The sequence below is a fragment of the Ambystoma mexicanum genome, chromosome 4q (genome assembly GCF_040938575.1).
Source record: "Ambystoma mexicanum isolate Mex_15411 chromosome 4q, UKY_AmexF1_1, whole genome shotgun sequence".
Taxonomy (NCBI): Eukaryota; Metazoa; Chordata; class Amphibia; order Caudata; family Ambystomatidae; genus Ambystoma; species Ambystoma mexicanum.
This window is the reverse complement of record NC_090928.1, coordinates 519,472,227-519,496,123: the sequence shown is the minus strand read 5'-3', so window position 1 is coordinate 519,496,123 and position 23,897 is coordinate 519,472,227. Positions and strand designations below refer to the sequence as shown.

The following is a 23,897-nucleotide window of genomic DNA, read 5'->3' as shown; positions in this document are numbered from 1 at the left end:
CACAAGTATATTTCAGTAGTGCAGGGGTTAAAGGAAGAGGGGCATTCTGCTAAGAAGAGGTATTCCCTTTAAAGTGGGAGCAATTAAAGCGGACCCTGCAGAGAGATACTAAGGTTCCCGTTGACTATTGTGGGGTTGTATGGCCCGCTAACCAGGACCAAAATGCCCACGACCTGGTCCCGGCCATTCTGGGGTTTAAGGAGGGCATGCTGATCAAAAGGGGGGGGGGGGATGGAGTTTTCAACTGTGTGGTCAACACACAAATGAACAAGACTTTCCCAGCTTCCCAAGCTGATCTCAGAAACTGTAGGGCAATTACAAGCATGTTAGGGGAGCTAGATCTGATTGAGGTCTGGCGTTATCACCATCAGGATGAGCGAGACTTCACATTCTTCTCATCAGAACATAAATATTTCGCTAAAATAGATTTGATTATGACTTCCATGTCGCTCGTGGGCAACACAGAAGCTGTAGAAATATGCAACATCACTTACCATGCTCCAGTATCATTCACCCTACGGGGACTCACTGCACCGCCCACGGAGCGTGCCCCCTGGGAGCTAAACAATGAAGCCCTGAGGGGCCCAGCGATAAAGCAAGAGGTGGGAGAGATAATTTAAAAACTACTTTAGAGAGAATTACGCTGGGGATCTGGGTTGTGTGTGGGATGCAGGAAAAGCAGTGTTTCGGGGGAATTTATAGGGAAAACGGCAGCCCTGACCCAGGCTAGGGCCCATGTTAGGGAAAGTCCAAACATTGGTCTAGGGAAAAGGAACACAAGCAGAGGAACACAATCCGATTTCTTGGGGCCCTTAGCGTGACACGGGCGAAAATAGAGGCACTCCAGGTGGGCGCAGCGGCAAATTCCCTACTGTACATTAAACAATATTATTACACTAGAGAGGACAAGGAGAATAAAACCCTAGTAGCCAAACTGAAATTAGCACGTAACAGAATAGGAACCCTGCTGAACCGGGAGGGGATTCTCTGCTGGGACAGATTGGATAAAACTCAGATAATTGAATCATTTATCTCAGAATTCCTGGGAGGAGGCAGGTCTAAGTGTCCCCTGTCTCCACTACTTTTTGTTTTGCACTAGCTATGGAGCCTCTTGCTCAATCAGTAAGGAATGGGGCATCTCAGGAATTACTTCGGGAACCAAGCAACACAAGATCGGGCTATACGCCAACAAAGTTATTCTATACCTAACCGAGCCGGCATGGTCTTCCCCCCAGAGCGTTAGAGGTTATTAAACAGTTTGGTTGTTGCTCCGGATTTACAATCAATTTTACAATCAACTATGGGAAATCGGTGGGAATGAACATCGGGGAACCGGATTGAGCGCTGCAGGACATTCTCCCCTCTCTGCACCTTAGCTGGGCACCAGACAAAATAAAATACTTAGGAGTATATTTAACGTCTCGGCCTGACACGCTATATAAGAAATATCCAGAGTGTATTTAGGGAATGCAAGTAGGATGGAGCACAAACAAATCTCTTGGATGGGAATGGTGGCAGCCGTTAAGCTGTCCCTCATCCCTAAACTACTATACGTGTTCCACGCCCTCCCAGTCAAGATCCCAGATCATTCAGTTCATGGGATCTAAGGAGCACATTACCCACACACCGCAGACTCTTCAGCACTTTGAGCTACTTTGAATTACTGTGATCTCAGTGGGACATGCTGTTTGCACTGACAATGGAGGCACCTTTTTCCTTTTGTTACTGTTGTTGGATATCGATTTGTTTCCCTTTTGTTTGAGGACCAGAAGCATGCTCTGAACTCTGATTAACTAAGAAAATGATAAATAAAGCTTGGAGAAAAAAATGAGGGTTGGAAAAATGCTGTTCGATCCCTAAAGCTAAGAGGGGTTTCCCTGCAACAAAGTAAACCAGTGAAATTGTCAGGAGGTCCAAAACTAAAAAGGTCTGTCACTGTCGTGTCCAAAAACATACTACAGTCCCTAACACTAACAATCTAACATAACCGTGCAAGCGTGGTCTTTTCATAAAGTAAAGGTTATTTGTGCTCTCAAATAGAAAGGTTCCCAGTCTCGCTGGTAATAAAGTGATGCCAAATAATGTCCCAAAAATACTGGATTCCAAATGCTATGGTGGCGCTCTTTTCCCCTAGACCCATCCTTCTCTTAAGTCTCTGGATAACTCACAAGGAACTATTGCTTGGCTTCACAGTACTTGTATCGTACCAGTTTAGCAGGCTTCCCTGCGAAGCAAGTGTTTTCTCTAGTAATGTCTTCTTTCTCCTCCCTGGGTCTCAGACCCTATGTGCTTCAAACTTTGCCTTCAGATGTGGGTGCGAGTCCCAGACTCGCAATGCCGCGTTGCATCCACCTAGGCCACTCTCCTGCCAAGTGAACAACCCTCTATCAGTTGTCTCAGGGTTCCAAACCCTATGGCTTTTGGGTGCAGGTCTCAGACTTGCAGGGTTGCGTTGTATCCATTTGGTTCACTCTACTGCCAAATATGCAACTGTCTCTTATTTTCTTCAGGGTCCCAGACCCTCTCTTTCTTCTGCCTCTCAGACCATCTTTCTCATAAGTGTGGGTCCCGCTCTCACCTTTGCATTGTATATACTTAGTTCACTCCCCTGCCAACTATACAACAGTCTCTCCTTGGTTACAGGGCCCTAGACCCTCTCTCTCCAGTTCCTGAGCTAATTTCTTGTTGCATTTTTAAAGTTGCCACGATTGAATTGAAATGCATTGCCAGCATTTGAACTCATTTTTAATTATCATTTTAGACTGCATTTAATTAAATTTTAAATCCTTGTTACCATCATTGCTATCTGCATTGAATCACTATCAGTTTTAAGACATTTATAAAATAAGTTTGAGTAAACGTTTCCAGGGACTCCCCCCGCCTGGGAGCCAAAAATATGCTCACCATCGAAAGCCAGGTCGAGTGATTTTGCTTGAACATTAGGAGAGAACCTGGAGCCCCTCAAATATGCAGATCTGCGTAAGACAGTTGATGTGCCCATAGAACAACCCATATAGTCATCAGCATCCAAGCCTGCCTGAGGAGCCCGGCAAGCCATCTCTATCATCTGCCACAATATCCAGGAATCTAACTTTCCTCTCTACCTCAGGAAGGCGGTCAGCTGCCTTTGATATCGTACTCCATAGGATATGTAAGAACCTTTATAATGCACAAGAGTCATTTGTGGACTTCAGAGCCATACTCCCTGAAGCAAAGACTTTCGTTGTTAAGGAGTCAACCTGATTCAACATCAAAGTAACCGCTGCGGCCAGTACTACCAATCCCTCTGGATTTGTGTGCGATGGTCAGGAATGCGAGATCGCCTCTTGCTGGCTTGAATTTTTTAGTTGGCTGCATGTCGACTGGCGGCATCGAACACGGCTGCTGCCACAAGACAATGACCGGATCGGCAAAAGCCGCATCGAACGGCAAAGCTTGTTCTGTCTGCGGGTCACGGTTGAGGATGTCAGTGAGATCATACTGCGATACCAGTTTTGCCGGAGCGCCGAGCCCCAAGGCTACTACAATCTTTTCAATTGCCTTGCTGTACGGTGCATTCGGGTGCGCATATGGGTTTGAAAACCAATGGAAATCCACATCTCCGATATGTCAACTCAACTGGCATCATGAAGTCCTTTGGCGAGTTGCAGAAATGCTGTTTTGTCTTCCTTAAAGTCTTGTCGTGGATCCAAGCCCTCCCTGCATCAGCTTGATACAAAACAGTATCTGGTCGCCCTCCTCCTCGAATATCGAATGCATTGAGTTGAACTATGCGGAACAGGCGTCTGGTACAAACTTCGCTCTTGCAGTATGGGTCGGGGGGCTTGCATGCCCGATGGAGCTGCCGACTGTTTCAACACAGAGGGAGGTACTTCTTCAGGGCCTTTGCTCGAGGGCTTTCAACCCTTTTTGGCATCCTTGGTGCTGGACGGACCAGGCGCCGTTGGAGACGTATCGGCCGCTGCCTTTTTGAAGACTTTAAGCCTCCCACTCCTCTAGAGGCCCCCTTAGCTGGTCATGACTTTCCCCTTTCGTCTGATGAGTCGGAATTGCGCCTGCGTTTCTTTTTGTGTGATGACGACAAAGAGGATTGATGGGATTATCTCCACAATCACATTTCTTTGATTTTTCCTGGCAATGTCCCTCCCAATGTTTCTCGGGAGTCGGCCCCTCAGTTTGTTGCTCTGAAGATCTCTGGAGCGATTTTGCATGGGACCTAGACGGTGGTCTGCCGGGCACCAGTTTGGCCAATCAATGCTTCACTGCCTTTGGGTTCATCGAGAGACAGGAACCACATTGTTCAGTATTGTGTCCAACACCCAGACACCACACACAGATAGTGTGAGGGGTCTGTGAGGAACAGTTTGGAGTAGCAGTTCCTGCATCTTTTAAACCAGATGGCTTAGGCCCAGTTATAACAGACCAAGTTTGAATTCAATTTGTTAAGCATGCTCCAATATAGCGTGCTCAGCGCATGAAAAAAGAAAGGGAGGCATGAGGGCATGGTGCATCCGGTTATACAATGCCCGATGTCACGTCCGATCGAGGAATGGTGCGGCCATGTACGAGGCAGCAGTCGATGTCGAGTGTCACTACGCCCCCTGTCAAAATCATTTCGAAGCAGCTGACACTGGATAGATTATCTATCAAGATGAGAAATCGGTGGGAGATTGCAATCCATTGAATAGTAAGTTGCCAGAGAGTTGCAGTCTGGGCAGTCAACTCTGTTCCTTTTGCTCCATTTGCTTCCTGCAGTCGGTTTACTGCTTCTACCGATTTGAGTGGGAGGACCCATTCAAAAAACCATCTCGGCCACGGAGTTGCCAGAGAGTTGCAGACTGTGCAGTCCGGGCTGACAGGTAAACAACATGGAGGAAGGTTGTCTCCTGCGGAGCGCAAAGCAGCATGAAGAAGACAGAACGGCCTGCCACAATGCGACTCCTACGAGAGTCTCATGAACCAGGAGAACTCTGGGAGCCAAGTGACTTAACTGACAATCCACACGTCGGCCCAAATACTTGACCACACGCCTGTACACACAAAGTATCCATAATATTCAACAGAAGCTGCAGACAATGTAATCATTACTGAAACTAATAGCAGGGCTGCTGCTATTGCTGACATTTCTTTTGGCGCAAGCGATACAAACAACGAGGGTCTAGGTTTCGAGCTATATAAGGAGCCATCAAATGACCCTCGGGGTCTCGCACTAGAAGGACTGGCTAGAAGAACGTGTACATCTGGGACGAGTCAGATGTAATGCAGAAGGCACCTTAAGTAGGAATGCTGGGTGTGTCCGTAGGACTACCTTTTCCCTGTGAAACGTAGTGTATGGCTCCGAGGCGACCAGCGCCTGGATTTAGCCGATTCTGCGAGCCGAGGTGAGGCTGACTAACAAGGCCATCTTAATGGTGACCAGCCTGATGTCCGCGGACGCCATTGATTCAAACGGTTTGTGTGCTAGAGCACCCAAAACTATGTTGAGGTCCCACGCGGGGTGCAGTCTCTTGATGGGCGGGTAGAGCCTGGCGAGTCCTGTCAAATGTTTGACATCGGGTTGGAAGAGGAAAAGATCTCCTCCGAGTTTCTGTAAGCCCCAATGGCTGCCAGGTAGGTGCGGCAAGTGTCTACCTGCATGCCTGAATGGGCGAGGTGCACCGAGAAGGAGAGCACATCATCCAGGGTACATGCCAGGGGGATGATGCCCTTAGAGTCTGCCCAGTGGCAGAACCTGGTCCACTGGCTCTTATACTGGGCCCAGGTAGACCTGCTCCTGGCGTCCTGTATGAACTCTAGATTAGCCTGGGAGAGGCTGAGGTGACCTAGCGTGACCTGTTCAGGAACCACGCTGTGAGGCCTATTTTCTCTGGTGTGGGGTGGATGACCCTGCCCTCCAGCTGCACCAGAAGATGTGCTGGGCCCGTTGGAAGGCGAATGGGAGGCCTCTCCGAGAGGCTGAGCAGCTCCGAGAACCATGGCCTGGCTGGCCACCATGGAGCTATTAGAATGATGCCGAGGTAGCGAGACTCCTTGATATTGCATATCACCATGTGAATCAGCGGTGTGGGCGGAAAGGCGTATGCGGTCATTCCATCCCATCGGATCTGGAATGCATCACCCAGGGAGCCCAGGCCCTGACCCTGCCAGGAGGCGAACAGCTGGCACTTCCTGTTGCCCCAGGAGGCAAAGAGGTCCACCTGAGGGTGTCCCCAATTGCAGAAGATCTCCTGCAGCACTAGGTCGTTCAATTGCCACTCGTAGTTGTCCGCTCCCAGTCTGCGGAGCCGGTCTGCCTCCAGGTTGCATTCACCCGACAGGTGGACGGCCATGAAGATGATGATGTTCTCCAGGGCCCACTCCCACATGCTGACTGCCAGCCTGCACAGTGGGTGGACGGGGGGGCGGGGGGGGACGGATCTGGTACCTCCCTGCTTGTTGACATAGAACATGCTGGTCGAGTTGTCCGTCCGAATGATGATGACCTTGCCCTCGATAACTGGAATGAAGGCTCTGAGCACCAGACAGATGGCCCTCAGTTCCAGCCAATTGATGTGGTACTCCAACTCCTGACTGATCCTGGTGTCATGGACGCAGTGGTTGTCCAGAGTGGCACCACCAATCCTCGAGAGAGAGGAGTCCATGGTGATAGTGACCTGTGGGGTAGGTTGCCGGAAAGGCTTGCCCGTCCGCAGGTTGCAGTCCCTGGACCACCATGTGAGGTTTGGGTGAAGCGACGGAGGAACGTTGATCATCTCTGACCGAGAGCCTTGTTCCTGGTTCCAAGATGCTGCAAAGTGCTGCTGTATTCTCCTCATCCCCAGTCTAGTGTGGGGGACAGCCAAGAGGACTGCTGCCATGAGACCCAGCAGGTGTTGGTACCAACAGGCCAGGTAACTTCTCTCTTGAAGTAGCGTGCCGTGGACCTCTTGATGACCGTGATCTTGTCCTCAGAGGGAAAAACCTTCTTGGAACACATGTCCCAAATGAGACCCAAGAAGGTCAGTCTCTGCGTAGACTGCAACTCCGACTTCTTGAGGTCGAGTCAAAAACCCAGCTCGTGCAGTGTGTTCATAAGATCGTGGGAAGTGTGTTGCACCGCTTCCGGAGATGTCGCCCTGACGCCCAGTCGTTGTAGTACGGGTAGATGTGGTGGCCCTGTATTCATCAGCTGGTTAAGACCCCGGGGGCCGAGTTAAGGCCGAAAGGAAGCACCTCGTATTCGAAATAATAGCCCATGACCCTTAATCATAGAAATTAACGATTAGGCTGCCATATCGGGTCGTGTAGGTGCGCGTCCTTCAGATCCAGGGAGCACATCTCCCTTGTACAATGTCTCTGCTATCAAAGCTGGCGTAACCATCTTGAATTTTTGTAGAGGTAGGGGGCCCGCCTAGTTCTTTCTCTGAATGGCGAAAATCCTGGAGTAAAAGACCAAGCCTCGCTGGGAGGCTGGGACTTCCTCCACTGCCTGACTCTCGACCGGATCTCGCCAAAAGAGTTGCTGTCCCAACCTGTGGTACCCAGTGGATACTACTGAGAGGATCCAGGGGGTCCATGAAATTCTGGTGCCAGAAATGTGCAAGGAGAGCAAGCCTGCCCCCCACTGGAGACACGTGGACCTGGAGGGGCGTGTCATGACTTCTTTCCCTCTGAGGCTATTGCGGAGGAGGGTGAATGGAAAAAGCCCTTACTCCCCACCCCCCGTCCCTCCACAACCCTTTTTGTTGTTTGCTCGGATGCTGGGTCGGCGATTGGTCAGGCTGCCCAGACCTCTGCTCTTGGAAGCCGCGGACGGTCTGTACGTACACCCCTTGTCAGAGCGCTGCTGTGACTACGTGTACGTTTTGGGCATTGTCTTTGTAAGGATGGATAAAGACTTGGCCGTTTGTGAGCTGTTTTTCTTTTTGTCTAGCTCCTCGTCCGTTTTGGCGAGTGGAAGAAGTCACCCCCTTCGAACAGAAGATCTAAGATGCATTCCTGGACATCCGGGTTGAATTTTGTAGCACAGAGCCAAGCCGTTCTCATGTCCGTGGCAATCGGATGGTACGGTCAGAGGTGTCAATATGGGCCACGGTGGACTCAATCTGCGCCACCATCTTCGCCTCTGCCAATCCCGCCTTGAATCGTGATTGGCTCTGTGCCGGAGGTTCTGGGTGGAAATACGCAATTTCCCCCCAGAGCCTCTTGTTAGCATCTCCCAGCATGGCATCCATGTAGGCTTGACGAAGGTGCAAGGACGCGTTGGAATACAGCTTCTTCCCGTACGCCTCCAAGATCTTCTTGTCTAGCAGCGCCGCTGAGGACGACTGAGGCTTGGAGTATAGTGATGCCGTAGCGATCACTGAGGAGTGTGATGAGGGTGGGCCGATAGCAAGAGTGTATCCCCCTCCATCTGCCTGTACTTGGTGTCCAACGTTTATTCATCGGCCGGACCAAGTGAGCCTTGAGCCAACCCTTCTTGGCCAAGGCAACTACGTCCTTCTGCATCCATCGGGATCCCCGTTCTGACCATGGGACGTAGCGCGAGGACTTCTGCGAGGACCCCCTCTGCTGGTTGCTCGACCTTGGGGCGAGCAAGACCCAAGTACTCCGCCCGCCCTGTAATACGTTTGTGGAAGGCCTTGGCTGAAGGTGATGTCGGGGTGGTCCTTCTCATTTGTGTCCACCTGAGGGTCCAGTTGGTCCCGCACCGGAGGAGGGGTGTTGGGAGCAGAGGGCTGAGGTGTGGAAACTGGAGCTGGAGGCTGGAGCGGAATCGCCTGCATAATCGGTTGGGGTGCTGGGGTGGGCTGCTGAGGCTGAACAGGGGCCAGGGGCACCGGAATCATTGGCGGGAGAACGTCCCTGATGGTGTCCTGGAGGATCACCCCATCCGAGGAGATGTCATGAGCCCGAGGAAACTTTCAAAGAACCTGTCCTCGCAGGCTGGAGTGGTGGTAGGCGATATTGACAGGGTAGCAAGCGGCTGTTGGAGCCTTTGCGTGCCCTGCCCGTACAGATGCAGCGGAAACCTGCCTTGCACGAAGGAAGGGTAAACTGTAGGCCACATACCTGGTTGACACCGGTCCCACCTTGACACGCATTCCTTCACCTGCTGCCTGCCTTGGAGCGGCGTTGGCCGGATGTCTGGAATGTCTGGCACGGTGACCATTTTGTCGAGCTGCCTTCCACGTGCCTGCGTTGTGTTGCTCGGCTCTCTGGGCCCTGCCCCGTCCTGGACTTTTGATTGTGGATCATGGGGCCTACCCTCATCCTCGGGCTGAGGCCTGATAGGCGTTTCGCCCTCAGAGGATTTGCCGGTAGAACTGCGCATAGGCGCACCCTCAGACATGTTGCCGGTACTAGGATGTAGCCCCTCGGGTGAAGACCCAGTAAAAGAAACTTCCGGTCCCTCCACACTGTCACCGGGAGGGATCCACTGACCCCTCTGCCTGCCGGCCGGTAACTGATTCAGCCTTGGTACTTGTGCTGGTACCAGGACCTGGGCAGTCCCTCCCATGTGGGCGAATCCTTAGGAAGGAGTCTCCCTTGCGGGGTGCACTGGAAAAAAGCAGCCCTACCTTGGGCCTGGATCGATGATAGACCAAGTCCTTTAGGTCCTTTGGAGGCGATCTCTGGAAGAGCTCCCTTCACCTGGCTAATCTGTTCTTCAGAGACCTCGAGGAGAGTGCCTCGCACGCAGTATAAGCTTGCCAGACATGGTCTGGGCCAAGGCACCGTAGGCAGAGGGCATGGGGGTCTTTAGTCGGAAAGAGCCCATCGCAGGATGGACACCTGCTGAACCCTGTAGAAGTTGACATGGCCAGGGAGGAGCGTGACGCCTGAGGACCGAATACCTGAATGATAAAAAAACAAAGAGACAGAAAAGTAGTATCAGCACGTGGGATTACATGGCTGAAGCCAAACCCCAGGAGCGCTGGTGAATTGTGCCTGTTCCAGTCGACACGGAAAAGGGGACTGAGGTGTGGCGCCAGAGGGCGGAGTCAGGGCAGCACATGCTCCCAGGGCTGCACCCCCACGTGCTTCTAAATTTAAAGGGAAAGGTTTTTTCTGGTGAAAAAGGTTCCGTCTCCCGTCCCTTGGAAGGGACGCCCATGCAGTATGGAGGAAAGGGGACAGGACATAAGAGTACTTAGACAAGGAGAGGGCACAATCTACGCACAATGAAAATGGAACAAAACCAAAACTTACGTGTCATGGCACAAATCCATCCTGCTTTGAACAGACACAATGAGACACTTGTTTCGATTGATTTAGAGAATGACAGTCGAGATGATCTTGAAATTGGAAAGAACGTTCACTGCGTGCCCGCTGGGGCACCAGCAGAAAAAGAAGAAACCCTCACGTCAACAACAGACATACAGGCTTGCTTCAGCGGGGAGAAAGACTGCCACATAGACACCACAGATCCCAGAAATGGGGAAAACATCACTCCTTTGCTAAAGCTGGCATAGGTAGAAAAGGAGAATAGGAATTTAGCACTGAACAAGAAAAAAACGATTGCTCGCCGGAGACTTAAGACCCAGCCATTAGGGAAACTGGGAAAGAAGACGACAAAAACAAATGGCCAGGGCGCAATTGCATCAAAGATTGACATAAATGGGAAAGGTCAATCAAATTCGAACTTATTACTACAAAAAGGAGGGTAAACAATGACAAACCAAAGAACTTACAGGAAAATCACACCTACGGGACCCCTTTTCTCTGCGAATCTAGCAAATTACTTTCTAAAACAAAGGAAACTTCTTCTTGACGAACCAGTTAAAGAATCAACGCATGAACTATCAGAAGCAGAGCTCTTAGAGGGAGCCATGAACCCTATGGATTCCACATATCAACCTTTGCTTCAATCACTTGCCATCCATATAAATCAGCAAGAACACTCACCAGGACCCCCAACAACTTGGGCCAACTGGGAGGAAAAAGGCAAAGTCCAAAGCACAGCACAACCAAAATTTGTGTACACTAGGCCAGAAAGGAGATCCCCGCCGGACACGCTGAGCAACTGTGGCATAGAGTCTGCTCAGGACAAGAAGAGCGACCCAGAACCTAGTATGTTGCTGGACACTCTGGGGAAAGACAACCTTTTGAGGCAACCAACAAAGAACATGCCCACAAATGGCCATCCGAATATCGTACACATGTCTACAAAATCATCGGAACCTTGCAAAGGAGGGTGGGCCGGTGAAGACAGGGGCGACATGACAGAAGATGATCATCAAAAAGTATTGTTCAACATGGGTCAAATAAACCAGTCACCTCGAGAATTTGCATCGCGAGGAGTTGATGTTGTGCTGGGAAAGTGGGGGAACGGTTCTTGTCCTATACCTATCACCAATTTACCAGAGGAACACATACAGACTAAAGCCAAAAGGACACAAGATAACCATAATAACGCACTAGGAGCGATCCAAATTAGCACCATGGAGTCCTCTCGGCAACCAAGGAATGTAATTAATTGAGGCATCTTTGAGGGTCCCATTAGAAGGATAAAGAAGATCCAATAAGTTATCAGATCCAAACACCAACGATCCAACAAGAAAATCGGACTTACTATCTATTATGTCCACAGTAACAATAGCACTGGCCCCATTCTCGAAATTATATGAATCAATAAATGAAACCTTGAAAGATCACACCACCATAATCGCCATGATGCATACAAAGGTTGTTTTCCTGGAAGGATATATAACAGCCATGGAAAAAACATACCATCCACGGAACCAGCAGTATAAGCGAGCGGAGAAGGGAAGCCAGACAGCAGAGCCATAAACCTTGCTAGGAGAACCACCATGTGAGGCCGCAAGTGAAGAACAGACTAAATTTTTATTTTTATTTTTTATTTTACTTGTTATAATTTACAAAAAAATTTACAAGAAAAGAAAAAGATAATATGGTACAATTCTCAACTCCAATTGTCTCATCACTTCCTCTGTCTAGTAACATCAGTGGTTTCAGGTATTCCATAGACGGATCTTTTTCAGGTCACCTCCCCTGAATGATTCCACCTTAGTAACAGACTAAATTGATTTAACAAATGAACCAATGAAGCTACCAGTGTTAAAATCGCATCCAAAACGACTTGAGATAAATAGGAATGGAAACATCAAAGACTAAGGTGAAGAGAGCGTATCGACACTAACCCCTTGCTTGAATAAGGAAAGACCAACAAGGAGTAATAGTTGTGTTTATTCTAAGGCATGTTGGACCAATAATTGGAACGACATTACTTACACAACCAAAAATAAAATCTCCAATGACAACTAAACCAGATCGGAGCACTAAAGATTATTCCATCTTTGATAATATAAAAAACGTTGGTATACAGGGAGAACCAAGTAAAACATTAAACCAAAAGTGAGCAGAACGTTTGAGAAGGGCATGTTAATGAAGAAAGAAGGAAAGGCTCGAGAACCCCCACAACCAGCACCAAGGAAATCAAAAATAGTAACGGATGAAACAAAAGTAACCTCATTGAAAAGACCGGAGAAACGCGACTTGACCAGATCAATAGTCTTGACAATCACTGATAAAATGGAAAAATCAGTAGACCTTATGGAGCTATCTCAAAATTCTTTTGAAAACTCTGAATCAGACCTCCCCCAAGTCTTGGTGGAGCAGCACGATTCACATATAAATAATCTAACGAAAAGGAGCAAGCATGTCCCTAACTTGAAAGCTTATCAAACGACACCCCCTTCTTGACTTTATCAGAAAAAAAAGAAAGAACTCTAGAAGGAAGATCAATTAGTACCGTACAACCTAAAAGGCCATCACCGAAACACGCTAATCAATCAGAGAGGCGACAAAATAGGAAAAAATGTATAAGTGAAAGAAACAACAAGCAGTCACCTGTCTTAGGAGATTCATCTAGACACCAGAAAGAATGACCTGTCCCGTACACCTGAGAGAGTAAAGAACACCCAAAATACAATTGAAGAGGTTCATCGTAAGAAAACACGAGACGTGACCCACACAAAAGATAGGCGAGATTCAGTCCATCATAGAAGATCTCAGTTACCAAGATTAAATCGAGGAAGTGAACGAACTTTCAAATTAGAAAGATTTTTAGATAAAAAAGGGACAAACTGATCATCAGCAGGAAGACTGATGCAATTATTTCATTGCATCCCGAATCTATGCCAAATCATCTCAGAACCTCTGAAGATTGTGGAATTTGGAGAGAAACTTCGAACCAACAGTATATATCTACATATTTCGTCATCGGTGGTGAAAGGAATGTTGATATAGGCAACAGAAAGCCTCTGCATCCTTGGTTTCGATTTGACTCTTGCAAAGCCGCTGGAATCCATACGACCAAACTCGAGAAAGGACAGAAGCCCGGAACAAGATCACGGGTCCCACCAACCCCTAAAGACGAAGGTATCGCCGGAGGAAAAAATAACAAATAAGCAACAAATACCAAAACAGTTTAAAGACCCACTGGGTGTGGGTCGGGTGCCAAGGGGACCAGGGTCTATCCTAACGGTCACGTTCAAACAAAACAAAGCTAAAACCCAAAATTTGACTGAAATCAAAGGGACATCGTTACAATTTGAGACTGAGGCCATAGAAAAATGGTCATGGATTCTGGAAGCCTTAGAGAGACAACAAACAAAGCCACTCACAATGCAAGAACGTGAAGATAAATCGCAGGTGCTGTCATCAAAGTCGACTAACAAGCAATCAGACATAAAAATGGCTCCTTGCAATACCAGGGGGTTCAGGCATTTAACCTCACAAAGTGATGTAAAACTGGGTGACAATGATATAATACGTCTCCAGGAGACTTGGTAGATGGGTAAACCATACTTGAATGTCTTTGACCCGATTGTCGCTCCGACAAGAGGACCGAAAGGTCATCCAACTCAGGACTACTGACAGCATTTAAATCAGGACCTGGCATGAACTTTTTAAAAACACTTTTTTCTGGCTTTCTTTGTCTTGCACTTTTAGTGAGTTGGACAAATTCACCATCTATGACAAACAAGGGAAAGACGTAAACGTGGTGATAATAACCTGTTATTGGAATCCCCAGGTGACTACAAATTCCTCCTTTGTTGACACGGTTTCCACCATAATTGACAATGCACTCACAAACAACATAGCATACATGCTAGTCTGTGGAGACTTGAACGCTACATTCTCAAAATACTCAACTGGCAAGCGAGACCAAAAATGTAATCATCCATCAGAAATAAGAGGAAATGTGTGGTCGACAATGATGAACTCGCGAGATCTGCACCCTCTAAAGAAGATGGATTACCATGGGAAGCCATCGGTACCAACTTGGGAAAGAGGGGCACTGTCGGCCGATCTCATCCACATCTACGTATCAAAATAACTGCTACTACACATTAAAAGACACAAGGTCATCAGGACAGCTAATAGCGATCATAATCTTCCAACTGCCGTTTGGACGACAAAATCTAAACCAGCTGAACAATTCATGAAGGTAGCCATGGAAGTAAACAGTGGGAATCGTCTTATGCTAAGGAGCAAAGACATCAAAGTTCTAACTAGGGAGTACACTTTAGCCACTTGTAATGAAGGAGGAGGCAGGGAGCACAAGCTTGTGGACCACATGCCATTACTGGAATGCTTTTGCTTCAAAAAATCAGGTGGTGATAAAATAGAAAAATAAGACGCCACACCTATGATAAACTCTTAGTTGAAAAACTAACATAAATAGACGCATTAAGCGAGCAGCAGCCAAATCAAATCTGGACAACCTTAAACTACATGCAATAAATGTATGTCAGTTTTATAAAACCTGGGTAGTGGCTCGAAGACATGCAATGCTTCAACACAACTGAGCAAATGCTTCAGGTACTAAGTGGAAGAAAATCCAAAGACTTTTGGTCACTAATTAAGCCAACTACATCAGTTATCCTTGGTTCTCAACAAAATTCTCAGTGAATTAGCTTGGAAAGAACATTTCTCTACTTTAGTCCCAGGACCAACCCCGATCGAATTGCCAGTAACATCAAACGCAAGTAAAGAACGGTCGTTTCAGTACAATGTTGAAGCTATTCTAGGAAAGATACTAACATTGAATCCATCAAGAGCACCGGGTCCAGATGCCTTAACTAACGTAATGTTGAAGGAACACCTGGAAGAATGGGCCCACTTTGTATGTACAGTAATCGAGAATGTGTCACAGCAACGGCTAATACCAGATTCATGGAGGACAGCGACGATAGTACCCATCTTCAAGAAAGGAAGAAAAGAGGATCCTAAAAACTATCGCCCAATCGCGTTGCTAGACATAATAGGGAAAATCATTTGTTCACTCTTGCTGATGCAATTCTTAGATAGGACAAGAGCATTTGGCTGCACTGCTCCATTCCAAATCTGATTTGTTAAAAAGGTTGAAACTTCAGCTAACATCATGCTGTTAAGCATTGTAAAGGGAAAAATCCAACAAGGCAGAACAAAGATCTTTATAGCATTTGTTGACCTGGTCCAGACTTTTGACTGGGTCAATCGCAACCTTTTATGGAAAAAACTGGCAGAGAGGAAATGTCCGGGCGACCTAACGGAGCCCCTGATTGCGTTACATTCAGACACTGTAATAAGAGTGCACCTAAATCGTGCAGGTTTACCATCTTCTGCAATTCCGACATCAAGAGGGGTAAAGCAAGGATGCCTTCTAGCACCTGCAATCTACAATTTATATGTTTCAGACATCCAGAACTTTGTATGGCATTTGAGATTCTTTCCACTGAATATTGGGGAAACTAAAGTGACAAGACTCCTATACACAGACTATAACATACTGATCGATCAAACAGAAATTGGCCTCCAACGTCAATTGGGTAGTCTCCAGAGACATACCAACTTAAATCATCTGGATATAAATCAGGTCAAGACAAAAATCATGTGCCTTGAAAAAGGAAACACTTTGAGAAAGTCTTTTAAATAGTTCCTGGGGCCTAATAGGATTGACCAAGTGGAAAGGTTCAAGTATCTGGGAGTTACTTTTAACAACGTCTCTGTCGAGACTCCACTACAAGAAGTCCTCCTGGGAAAAGCGAAAACACTGGGTACTCGAGCCAAGTTAACAGACAAGAGATATGGTCGCTTCTCTATAGTCGCACACATACACTTTTAGAAGGGAAAGGCAGTGCTGGGTGCAGTGGCAATGCCAGATATTGCACTCAAACTATGGCCAAGATTAGAAGGCATATTTTGGAGGAAAATACCTTCCTAACGTAACGGCAATTTCAACAATCCGTAGAGAATTAAATATGCCATCTCTCTATGCATCTGTAGAATGGAACAGTCTGGCGTTATTCCGAAAAATGATACTCCCGACAAGTGCAACAATTTTTCAGATCGTAAACACAGAGCTCGTGAATGTATCAAGTAAATTACTAACAGAGTGGGCAAGTAACATTAGGAAAACACTGGAAGATCTTGGCTGCACCGAATTGGATTGAAGATCGAACCCCATAAGAGTAAAGGGGAAGCTTATGGTCTTGGACTGGATATGTACCCTGGAGAAAGCAGCTTCTTGTAAGCTTACCAAGGAACTACCAGTAAACAACAAAACGTTAAATCAACTGAGGTTACTTGCTAAAATTCACGAACAGAACATGCAGAGAAGCTTTTATGAGAATGAGATTAAATCTGCTGCACACCAACGAGATCAACGCAATTTGTGGAAAAACAGAGGGAAACATCTGCAGCTTTTTCTCATCCTCAGACCAGGTGGAAACCATTAAACACTTACTGGTTTACTGTCCTGGGCTGATCGAGGAACGGGGAAAGCACATAACACCTCTAATGACCAAGTTTAGAACAAAACTATGAAGAGGACTGTTGGGGTGTCTTGATTAATGGAGAAAAGACAGCTTGGGTGAAAAGCCGCAGTCTTTTATACGCAGTATTCTCCCTCAAGGAGCCACTATTTACCATCTACCATGCACTAACGATGAAACAAGAAAAAAAAAACAAAGATCTAAAGGTGTACGGAACTCTAAATTGAATTAAGTAACCTGAAAACTGCCCAGAAATGTAACCACCTCCGTGACTTTAGATAAAGTAAGGTGATGATCAACCTATTTGATAGAACCATAATTTGAGAGATTGTAATGTTAGATTGTTTCAACAAGACTACGCAAGGAAACAACCTTGGTTGTTGCCAAATTGTAAACCAATTAAATCAAATACTTTTTTTTTTTAAAGTAAATTATTCTTTTCTGCAATATTTAGGAAGAAAAGGACTTCCATATTTCTAATCCCTTTAAAAGTACTACTAACCTCAATCTTATGACCATTTGACGTTTCAACCACAAAATACCTCTGGGGAGCCAGGTCCCGTGGGAAACTCTTGAAAACACACTGGGGTATAAAGTGGAAGCACCACAGAGATCCACCATAATCTTTAAATGTAGCACTTAACTAATTTGTATTGATTTTAAATTCCTGGAGGGTGAAACACACCATAATTACATGTGCATTCTATAGATAAATGGTGAGTAATACAAAATGAACAATCACAGTTACAGTACTCTCCAAAGACCAATTATATATTTTGCAAGTCCACTGTGCATACTTCATGTTACCCAGTGAGTATGGAAGTCAGATCAATGAAGGGATATGTCCCAAATCTTTTCTGCTGCCATCATTTGGAAAGCAAATAAGGATGTGGAGTGGTACATTGATCAGTGTAATGTTAGCTTACCCTGAATAGCAAGCCTGACAACCTTTGAGAAAACAAATCCTTGTGTTGGTTATCCTTTGGCTTCTGCATAACTGCTTCTGTTATTCTGAGTAGTATTTGCAACATCTGCTCCCTAGGAATCAAAGTTAAACATCTTGTTAGCTATCATACAATGACCCACAAAATGTAAGCAAATTTAGTTTCCAATCTGCTGTTGTACCCTTGTATTTCTATCTTGTTTTGGAAGTAGCAGACACATGTAAAGTTGAGCAGACATTTGTATCATGATTGTATCAAATGATCTTCTTATGGCAATTCATGTTTAACAGAAAAGTGCCAAAGGACGAACAAAGGATCCCCGACCTGGGTTAGGAAAATGGAGTAAGACTCAAGAAAGAAGTTTTATCAAAGTTCTGGCAAATAAAACCTACCGGAGTAAAATTAATAATAAAATAAACCGGCGGTATGTTAGAGGCTGTCAGTAAAAGTGGTAGCCTCGAACAACGGGAAAATCCCATAGAGAAATATTTGCGGTCGAATATAAAAAGGTAGTAACCACTGCCACCAGCCAAAAACTTTTTAGAGGGGGACTTTAAGGTACCCTCTCGAAAATGAACATAGGGGAAAAATCATTAACCCCTTCCAGTACTTCCATATTAAGATGGGGTGTACTGGTTAAGTTCATAAAAATCGACTAGTAAAGTCAATGGGGACTTTACATGCCCTGGGAGACAGTAGTCAGTCCCAGGGTATGGAGTCTATGTTTGAGGGTCGCTACGACACCCCTGTGTCACGGCACGGAGGGTGCTGTGGGAAACATGTGCATAAAGATGGTTCCTATGGGTGAGAGAAAAGATCCCATAGGCATTAAAACACAAAAATAGCCTAAAACACACATAGCAACAATGCCTAAGAGTGGGAAAAAGAGTCTCACTCTTAGCAGGTAAAAGGAAATAAACCCTTCAAATCCAGCAAAGCTGCTGGGGGACTCTATAGGTAAGGGAAATTAGCCATAAAATGAGAATTCTCCCTAACGGTATCCACTTGCAAGCCCCTATGGGCTAAAGAAAGCAAAAAAGGCAGAACCACAGGAATGTCACATGAAAAAGTATCCACATTCTTAACCCTGCACCAGTCGCAGAACTTTCTCCAACGGCAAAGGGACTTAGTTGCTGGCCGCCTGGCCGAAAGCAATACCTCCATCACGTCTTCAGGGAGGTCCCAATCCTTATACCTCAACCTTTTAGAAGCCAAGCCTGAAGGTTGAGGGATCTGACCTCTGGATGGAGAACCTGACCCCCCCCTCCCGTGAGAGCAGATCATCCCGGTAGGGAAGACGACGTGGGGGCAGATGGACAAGTCGAGAAGGTCCGGGTACCACGTCCTCCGGGCCCATGCCGTAGCAATGAGGATCATCCGGGAACCGAACCTCCGTAACCTCTGCAACACTTGCGGGATGACGGGGACTGGAGGAAACTGGTACAGCAGTGGGAAGGACCACTCCACTACGAACGCGTCTCCTAAGGCTCCTCTTGGAGGAAATTCCCGTAAGCAGAACCTTTCGCACTTCCGGTTGACATTGGAGGCGAAGAGATCCACTTGAGGGGTCCTCCAAAGGGCGAAGATCTCCAGGAGAATCTCCTGAGCCAACTCCCACTCGTGAGAGATTGCGCTCTGCCTGCTCAGAGCGTCCGCCGTCTCGTTTTCGTCTCCGGCCAGATAAACTGCCGAGATCAAAATTTCCTGCTGGGTGGCCCAGAACCAGAGCTGCATCGCCTCCCTGCACAGAGGAAGTGACCCTACCCCCCCCCCCTTTTTGTTGATGTAGTGCATGGCCACTGTGTTGTCCGTCAGAATCAGAACATTCTTTCCTCGCACAGTCGGCAGAAAAGCCTTCAGGGCAAGCCTGACATCCCTCAGCTCCAACAGATTGATATGGAGTCTGGACTCCGACGGAGACCAATGACCGCTGACTGTCAGCTCGTTGGCATGAGCTCCCCATCCCGTGAGGGACGCGTCCGTCACGATAGTCACCTCTGGCCAGGGTAGCCAAAACAGAGCCCCCCCCCTCATCAGATTGCCTTCGACAGCATACCACAGAAGGTCCTGGGCGACAGAGGGCGGCACCTGAACAGGGTCTGACATCCTGCCGGAGAACTGTGACCAGTGGAGCTTGAGAGCCTATTGCAGAGATCTCATCCGCAACCTGGCCTCTGGCACCAGAAGAATGCAGGATGCCATGAGGCCGAGCAACCTCAAGAACTCGAACGCTGGGAGACTCTGGGCATGTTGAAACTTGTACACCATCTGCTGAATGTGGTGAGCCCTCACCTGGGGAGGAAAATACTGCCCTAGGGACGTGTCGAGCACTGCTCCGATGTACTGGAGCCACTGAGTTGGCGTCAAGTGGGACTTCTTTAAGTTGAGGGAGAAGCCCAGCTTGTGAAGGGAGTGGCAGGTGACGGACAGATGATCCAGGACTTGCTCGGGAGAGCACGCCCTGATCAACCAATCGTCCAGGTAGGGGTAGACGTGAATCCCCCCTTTCCTGAGATACGCTGCCACCATCACCATGAGCTTGGTAAAGACCCTTGGGGCGGGGGTCAATACGAACGGCATGACCCGAAACTGAAAGTGCGAGTCGCCAACCTGGAACCTCAGGTACTTCTTGTGCTTGGGATGGATCGGCACATGAAAATAAGCGTCCTTGAGGTCGAGAGACGCCAAACAGTCCTGAAGTTGAAGGGCCTGGAGGGCTTGAGAAAGAGTAACCATATTGAACTTGTCCTTCCTGAGGAGCTTGTTCAAACCGCGCAAGTCCATGATGGGTCTCAATCCCCCGTCTTTCTTTGAAATCAAAAAATAAGGGGAATACCATCTCTTGTTCCTCTCCGCTACAGGCACCAGTTCTATGGCTCCTTTCTCCAGCAGGGATTGAATTTCCTGCGCAAGGAGTGGATCCGGACTCTTCAAAGGAGATTCCCTGGTGGATTGTCGTGAGGCCGCTGGCGGAAAGGAAGACAGTAGCCATGGGCTATGATCTCCAGAACCCACACATCTGAAGTAATGGCACACCATTCTACCAGATGCTGCGCCAGCCTTCCCCCAAACGGAGAAGCATGGGCCTCAAGACTGAGCTGAAGTGGCTGCGGCAGTGCCTGAGGGCAAGGAGGCAACTGCTTGCGTGGCCTTGGCACCTCTAGTACCTTGTGTTCCACCTCTGGCAGTCCTACTGTTGCCCCATTGACTGGCAGCTCCTCTCGATTTACTAAAGGACGAGTAATATCGAAAGGAACCTCCCCTCTATTGCTGTCCCCTAGGATGAAAAGGCGGAGGCTGGCGAACTGCAGCGCCCAACGACTTCGCTGCAGCTTTGGAGGTCTGCAACCTCTCAAGACTCGTCAGCCTTGCTGCCAAAAAGATGTTCACCATCAAAGGGCATGTTGAGGAGGCGGGCTTCCACATCAGGAGCAAAACCTGACTTCCGCAACCACGCAAACCTGCGTATTACGGTGCTCGCCGCCATGGACCGGCTGACGCAATCAATCATGTCCAGACCCAACTGAACGGATTCGCACATGGCATCCTTGCCATTCTGCACAATAGCAAGGAAACCATCCCGTTCCTCCCCTTCGGGAATATGATCAGCCGCTAGGGAAATACAGTTCCACAGAGTGTGCGTAAAACGAGACAAGGCACAAACGGAGTTGGCAGCCTGAAGCGCCATACCCCCAGAAGAAAATACCTTCTTCGCCCAGCCATCCAAACGTGTGTCAGGAGGGATGGTAGGGTACAACGCCTACACCTCCGGAGTAGGGTACGTGGTCAAGTAGCAGGGGTCACCACTGGCTGGGCGATAGTTCTTCGGCAAGGACTTGCTCACTGCCGGGAGACTCTCTGGAGAAGTCCAAGCCGCAGCCACCCTTCTCTGCAAGGCCATATGGAATGGCAGCACCGGGTCAGTTGGAAGACCGTGGTCCAGGATATTAGTCAGGTCATCCTGCTGAAAATCCCCAGGGGGGAGCAGACCGCCCCAGGTAATCCGTGACCTTCGACATGAGGCGCCGGTATGAGGAGTCGGCATGCGTGCCAGACTCCGACCTACCAAAGTCCACCTCCGGAGGGGTGTCTAGACCACTGGCGTCGTGCAGCGACTGACGCAGGTCCTCAAGTTGACTATGACCAAAAACAATGTCATCAGGAACCTCACCTTCCTCAAACCCCTTATCCACCTCAGAAATATAATCCAGAGGCCTGAAGGAGGGTACAGAAAAAGGCACAAAGACATGTTTAGCCTTGGCCAGTGCCACGGGGCACCTCCGACAAAGCCACCTCAAAAGGCGTCGATGGAATCGGCATCGAGCGCAGCGCCGACAGCTTTGACGGCATCGACACAGGCCTTGAGGGCAAAGCCCCGAGTGTGTCTCGACAGCCTGGGCGCCGATGGCATCGACAACTTCCTCGGAGGCGGGGCCTCGAGAGTCCATCGACGACCTCGGCGCCGCCGGCATCAATGTCTTCCTCGAAGACTTCACAGGTTCTCGCAGTCTCAAGGGCGTTGAGGACCGGGAACGGGCATGTCTAGAGCGACCATCCTTGTTTGACCGGGACCTCGAAGGCGCCCGGTGGTCGTGACGACTGCTCGAGCCCAAAGGCGGACGAGCAGCGTCTCTAGCACGGCCACTACCAGTGTCCTCAGACAGCGCGGACGGACCGGAGCCCTGCGATTGAAAAATCGCCAACATCTCCTTTCGGAAGGAATCCCATTCCTCAGGAGTGGAATGCTTGCTGGGACAAGCAACCTGCCGACGGGCGGAGTCCTCGAAAGAGGACGTGGAAGGCAACCTGTGACGGCGCTTCCTGGAGTGCCTCGAAGAGGCAGAGGAATGGCGGGACCGACTACCAGACCAAGAACGCCCAGACTCATAACGACGATACGGAGAGTCACCCCTCAAATCGTCCATCGAAAGACCAGTGGAACGCGACTTCCGGGGCTTGGCCATTTTACCGAGCGACAGCTTCTTACACTCCCGCAAGGCCTTCGATGTGAGCGATTGGCAGTCGAAACAGTCGTCCGTATCATGGTCCTCCCCGATGCACCAGAGGCAAGCTTTGTGCGTATCCGTCAGCTACATCTTGGACCCGCACACACAACACTTCTTAAACCCGGACCACGGGGTGGAAGAAGCCGAAGACGACATACAATAGCAATGAAGAAACAGGTTCGAAGAACCGAAAGAACAGGATTCAGTAGAATCGAGGTGCGCCGAGATCTCCGAAGCGAACACGTTCACGGAAAAAACGGAACTGAGGCCACGGGCGTCCTACTTATAACATCCGGTGACGTCGGCTTGACGGGACGGAGGCCCTCGAGGACAGCGTATCGACTTCATTGACGCAGGACGCAGAAAGGTTTTCCAAAGCAGCACAGCTGTGGTGTTTACTGTCATAGAGATGGAATACGTCGGAGGACCCAATCCCCTCGAAATCAGGGTCCTGAAGGCCAATGGGAGACACCCAGAAATTGCAGAAGGTCTGTTGGAGCAGAGGGGTGGGTGGGAAGGCATAACACCTGCAGCCATCAGATCTGGAAGAGACCCTGATCCCATCCTGTCCAGGAAGCAAACTGGGGGCCTTGGCATTCAGACAAATCCAGGCCCGTGAACCCCCAATGCAGGAAAAGGGGCAACAAGTCAGTGTGCAACTCCCACCCGTAGGCGTTGAACCCCAAGCAGCTCAGCTGGTCTGCTTCTGCATTGCTGCCCCCTGGGAGGTGGATTGCTGAATTCCGAACTCCCTCCGTCAGCACCCATTTCTAGATCAATACCGCCCCCATGCAGAAGTGCAGGGGGTTAGGGGGGGGAACGGGTGCCACCCTGCTTGTTCAGTTAAAACATAGAATTGTCCGTCCAGAACGGACATGTCCCTGATGAGGAGCAACAACGCCTGAAGGGCCAGGTCCACTGCCCTAAGCTCGAGCAGATTGATATGCAGGAGGGCTTCCGCCCTGGACCATGCGACATGAATCACATTGCCCCCACAGCCCACAGCCCAAAAGAGGAGTCCGTCGTCACAACCAAGGAAGGCTCTGGTTGGGTGAAGGGGGTTCCCACTAAAACATTGCCATCCATCAGCCACCAGTGAAGATCGGGCAGTAGGCGCATTGGTATTGGGATCCTGTCTGACTGAGGCCCATTCTCCTAATACCAATTGGCTGCCAGGTGGAGCT

The 23,897-nt window shown here is 48.6% G+C and overlaps 1 protein-coding gene across 4 annotated transcripts in view; it reads right to left on the bottom strand.

Moving 5' to 3' along the window:
* RALGAPA2 (Ral GTPase activating protein catalytic subunit alpha 2) overlaps window positions 1-23,897 on the bottom strand; it is a 3,672,963-nt gene that overhangs the window by 2,500,884 nt on the left and 1,148,182 nt on the right. For all 4 annotated transcript variants that reach the window (XM_069608069.1, XM_069608071.1, XM_069608070.1 and 1 more), the window contains exon 14: window positions 17,690-17,801. In XM_069608069.1, the coding sequence (XP_069464170.1) occupies window positions 17,690-17,801 (112 nt within the window). The remainder of the gene's footprint in view (window positions 1-17,689; window positions 17,802-23,897) is intronic.